Source organism: Stylophora pistillata, chromosome 8 (assembly GCF_964205215.1).
Source record: "Stylophora pistillata chromosome 8, jaStyPist1.2, whole genome shotgun sequence".
In the NCBI taxonomy this organism is placed as follows: Eukaryota; Metazoa; Cnidaria; class Anthozoa; order Scleractinia; family Pocilloporidae; genus Stylophora; species Stylophora pistillata.
In genome coordinates, this window is record NC_142526.1 from 30,462,291 (window position 1) to 30,467,901 (window position 5,611).

General features: G+C 37.2%; 1 protein-coding gene across 1 annotated transcript; it reads right to left on the minus strand.

The window, feature by feature from the left end:
- Positions 1-608: 608 nt before the first annotated feature.
- Positions 609-3,097, minus strand: LOC111322577 (serine/threonine-protein kinase mos). The gene has a single exon (XM_022925704.2). It carries the CDS (start codon positions 2,952-2,954, stop codon positions 1,911-1,913), a length of 1,044 nt encoding a protein of 347 aa, XP_022781439.2. The 5' UTR covers positions 2,955-3,097; the 3' UTR covers positions 609-1,910.
- Between the last annotated feature and the right edge of the window lie 2,514 nt (positions 3,098-5,611).

Here is a 5,611-nt window from a genome sequence, read left to right on the forward strand (position 1 = left end):
GGTCCCAGTTTCAAACGAGTGTGAGCGGGTATTAGCCCGCAGCTGCGGGTGACGTGTTCTGATCTTTCATGTAGTTCCCTTTTCGTTTATGCTATTTTATTGTTTCTCTTCCTGATTTGAAAACTAAACTCATGGTCACGTAGAGTTGGTTGCATGTTAATGCAGTTCCTATTCATTTCAAGCACTTACCACATCAGTTATTTGTCTGAGAAACAAGGAAAAAAGTCAAAACATTTTTAAACATTTACTGGTAATTGACAGACTTATTCAGATCAGTACCTTTTCCTCTTGAAAGGTCTAATGCACCAATTTCAAAAGCTAATAATTTCCTTTACTCTCTCACCTCTCAGTTTATATGTTTGGTAATTTTATTGTTTTCTTTATCACTTTTGCTTTTTATGCTTTAAATGGTCTGTCAGGTTATGTCTTGATACCATTGCAATATCACTGCAAAACCAATCAATTTTTCTGCATCTTTCAAGAGTGAAAGATGGTATAATGATAATGATCTTCATAAACAATGCATTTATCAGCGACATGGCTTATGAAACAACCCTGATCAAGAGTATAGTTAAACCTGTAAAATTCAATGATGTGCACACAAAAGCTTCTTTCAGCATACATTTTATTTTGTACAGTTTTACTGTAAGTCACAACAATATGTTGTTCTCTGTACAATTAATATTTTAATTATAGTCACGGACTTTTCTGTGTTTATCTACTTGCTTTCATCAAGCTATGAAAATTTTGGAAGATTCTCTCAGAATATAACTCTAAATATCAACTATTCCTTTAACTAATAAATAAACTCTCTTAATGATAAATCTGTAAATTTTATAATACATGTTTGGTATCAATATACAATAATAAAACAATTTAGGTTTCAAATCATGACTTTGCAATACTATTTACATCTTGCATGATACAATGTAGACACTAAATTGCTCGAATTTTTTTCACACTGAGTTTTTTATTTTCTTTAGCATAAAGATCATAGTACGGGCTTCTACCGAGAGTAATAAAAAACATTTTTTACACCAGTCTGGCCCACTAAAAGTACCAAAAAACTGTAAATAAAATTAAAATTAATTTAAAAAATAGAAATATTCGAAAAGCATTAGGAAAGTTCAAGGCCATTAAAAAAGAACGACAACAGCACATTACGCAACCTGAAAAACTCCCAAAAAATTACTTTCAGATTCATGAAAACCTCTTGATTACGAAGGATTATGTTGTCTAGGGGAACAAAAAGGCTATAAAATTTTACGGCTCATTACAAAATCTCACATATAGGATCTCCTTGGAAACTAATACACATTTATCTCTCATTTACATGCAATCTATAAAAAGTGCTCTATACAGGATGAGAGCGCACTTTTACGAGTAATGATCAATCTTCCAATTCCAGCTACCGTGTCACGGAAGTCGAAATTTGCTTCAAATGTACCAAAACATATAGAGATTACTTCTCCTTATTACCTGCGTAAGATTTCTTTAGAAAACATTAATTCCTTTGAGAATTGACTACAAAATCACTAATTTCGTTCACGAATGGAATCTGCGTAAATCTTTTGTATTGGAGCGTAAATGAGATTTGCAAAATTTTGCAAATTTATGCAAATACGTCGTCGTGACAGCACCACAAAATACAACAACATACGTACACGGAATTTCAACACGAAACCGGTCAACAATTTGACCTTTAGATTCTCTTAACACATCCGGTAGAGAAAAAGTGAAATTTTCATTTTAGCTGATACGAAATTATTCCGAGAAATAAAATTTAAAAAATAATTCTGTCGTGGCAAATGCAAAGCGTCAATTCTACAACCTTTGTTGCCTACCTACGTGCAAACTAACAAGGACCTACGTGCACTAGTGTACAGTTCGACATGTGTTGAACCAGAATGTCACATGGTTTTCATATCATCCACAATTTTTAAAACTTCCCCTGCAGTAGGTCTGCCAAGTGGGCTTGCATGCCATAACAACTTCATGAGTTCAATATAGGCCGGCGTGTCTGAATCGGTTGACGCAAATGCCGGCAAATTTACAAGTGACGGTCGTAAGTGATGCGCAACAACTCCGAAAATAACAACAAAGTGACTTTCTAGTCCATAGGGATGTTCCCGGAAAAGCATCTGCCATAAGCAAATGCCAAGTGAGTACATGTCAGCTTTTCCGCTGGGAAGTTCGCCTTTTAACAACTCTGGTGCCCTGTACGCGAATGTTCCAGTTAGTAAGCTTCTCGGACTCGGTGCAGGGCTCGGAGGAAGCAAAGCTTCGTCCTTAGCAGTTATCCCAATACTCTGACAACATCCAAAATCACCGAGTTTGCAGAGATCTTGACGATCAACAATAACATTTGCAGGTTTTAAGTCCAAATGTACAAGACCATTCTCGTGGACGAATTTTAACGCACAGGCAATGTCACGAACATAGTTCCATCGGCGAGAACTTCCCAGAACTTCTCGATCATCGTCAATAATTGCCTGTAATGTCCTGTTACCAGCAAATTCCATGAAAATCCACACATCTTGTAGATTTTCTTGCTCAAAAAAAGCCAGAGTCCGTACAATGTTAGGATGTTTCAGGGGGAGAGCCAATTTCTCTGCTTGGACACTCTCGTACATTGCTTGCGGGTTTTTCACGTTTCGATGCATGTTCTTAACTGCTATCTTTTTACCATCCAAACTCCCCTCGTAAACGGTTCCAAATCCTCCCGATCCTATAAGACGGCCAATTTCACAAACGGTGTTTAGAATCATTTCCTTGCCGTTATTTTTTGGAACGTGCATCCACCTTGCACTTTCGTTCGTGTTTGTGCAGAGTTCGAACTTGTTAGTTTTGCACGAAAAGTTCGTTGAAGCGTCACAAACGCGAAGATTACACTGAAATGGCTTTCCACTGAGGCGAACTTCTTCAAAATTTGCTTCTCTGCATGTATCTAACATGCTTCCCTTCTTGTTTGCACAAACGAATGAAGAACTTCGCTTAATGACGGTTGTACTTTCCCCGGTCCAGATAGAGACAGTTTAGCCTATGACGCGCATATGACTACTGGCAAGTGAAGTAATAGCTTATAAACAACATCCTAATCACAAGTTCAATCTGTGGCGAGCCACAATAAGGCCCATAACATCAAAACGTGTCCTGATTGGTTGAAATATGATGGTATCGTTTTTTAGGCCAATCAAGAGGGCTTTCAGAAATATCCGACATCGAACGTGACACAACAAAGAGGAACTCACAAGGGATGCCAGAAATCTGAGAACGTGTTTTAGTTTGTACCAAATCAGTCTTTGATCAGTTCTTCCTCGAAAGAGACTCATTTTATGTAGATTAAGCAGACTACTGGCTTCGTTCCTTTAAGCTATCCTTTAAGATCGGTGAAAATACGACAATTTTCCATCGCCTACTTTAGCGGCGAAAGTTCCCTTGTCCCTGCCCACAGCTCATCATTCATTCAACTTCCTTGAATACTACAATCTTAAAATTGATTTAATCCTCAAAATTTGACTGTTGTTGCAAAGCTTAGTCGCACAGAAACCATCTTGACGTGTTTTGAACAGTTTTTTTAATTTCAGCGGTGCGAGCATGATTTTTACATCATGATTATAGTTTGTAATTTGTACATAGTGTTGCATCTTCACTAAAGAAATTCCTATTTTTGGTAATTAGTAATATTACATTACCTCGGGAAAATTTGGTTTGGGAATATATCATGCATAGTGTCCAAGCTATTATTAAAATCGAAGGCACCCACGGGAGATCTTGTTGACTGCGTGGAACACCGCGAAGGAAGTAAATGAATAAAAATTTATCAAAGGGAAATAAATTTAGGGGGGATTATGCGCTATTGTGATGAAGTTGGTATTAACCTTGAGTTAGATTCTAAGAAACTTCGTCGTTTACTTCACTATTTAAGCATAGTCACGAATATCCGCTTTCAGCGAAAGAGGGGATCTCCCCGAAGACACTTCATCAAAGAACTCAATTCCATTTTTGCGACCTAAAGTCGGTTTGTTTTCTTTTAAAGTATACTTGTGACTGGAGGTGATTAACTTCGGAGTTTGGAGCCTCAGGTGACTTTCTATCGGTCCCCGAACTTCGAGCAGTTGCATATCACGGGATTGCCCACATGACGGTTAAAGGGCCATGTCCCACTGCACGTGTAATTATGTAAAACTTTATCGTGGAAACTCCAAAAGCGTGTTTGTCCCCATGCAATTCCTCGTGTTAATCGGCAAGTCATTACAAAAGCTCCAGAAATGTCTTAAGCAGACTTTTCTCATAAATTTTGCATGTTCCTAATTTGTTTCTTTCGAAACTCCTGCACGCAACCTTAGGTGGTTTAAAATTTGTATTTCCTTGTGTGACGGAAATGGCTTTTAGACCGACCTTGTTAAATGCAGTTTCCATTTCGTGCACTGAATTCATATATGACGAGCCACATCGATCTATTAATTTCTTCAATCAACTTTAAGATGTAAGCTCTGTTATGTCAGAAGTAGGAGAAAAACCTGGTACAAAGTAGATTTCTCTTCTAAAAACTCTTTTAAAGCTTGGTGCATCGAGTAGTCGCGTGAGTGATTCTTTGCACATGATACTAAGGTGTTGCAACAAAAAAATTTATGCGTTAGATGTTCCATTGACTTAATCAACCTTGGAAAAGAGAAAATTGAGGATGTAAAAACAGATTAAGATATTTGTCAGTTAAATAGTAATTTTCCTGATTTTTCTGAGAGCTCGCGCGTAAAACAACGGCACAAGACTGGATTTTATTTTTCCTCAGCTTGCAAATAGCAATCGTGGCGATCGTTAGCGGGGTCGTTTTGAAATGACGCAGATCACGTTTAGCCTTAATTATTGTGTACTAGCAAAAGGGTCAAGGTCGAGTTTGATATCAAATTTCACCGGAAATTTAATAATTGATAAAAGGACTACAATTCGTTGTCATTTATTTCCATAGATCATTTATATTCTATTTAACCATTTATTGAAGAAAAGAATGCATCGCATCACGTAAAACAAATCCTTATAAAATTTATATAAAATTGAACTTAAATTTTGCCAAAGAGGTATTCTTCTAGTCCTCCCAGTCTACCTTGGGTGGCCATGGGTATAAATGCTCGGGATCATTGTTGTTATTGATTTTAACTTGTTGTCTGATTAATAATTACTCATTCTACTTATGTGACTTTGTTACTCGGACAATAACTTCTTAACTTTTACAAGGGATTTTTTTGCCATTGAATCTGTCTTGAGGAATAACATCACGATTTTCTTGATAATTGCCTTCAGAATATTTTGGTATCCTTCTAGCGGAAAAGAAGTTTGAAGTTAAATTTACCGTGACCGTGTTTGTTGGCGCCCGTGACTTCCTACATGCTGCGTTACTAGTTACGTGACCGGAATGTAATCGCGCTTCACCAGACATATCTTTAACCAGTTCTGTTGCATGGGGTGTTTACTTTAGTGAAAACAAATTTTACTCAAGAAGAACGTTTGAAATCAAAACAATAAAATGCTGTTGTCTTTATAAATTATCAGAGTGCCTACGCGCGACGGGAAGAGCTTTTGCGAAGGTATGAGTAAAGGTCTCAGCGAG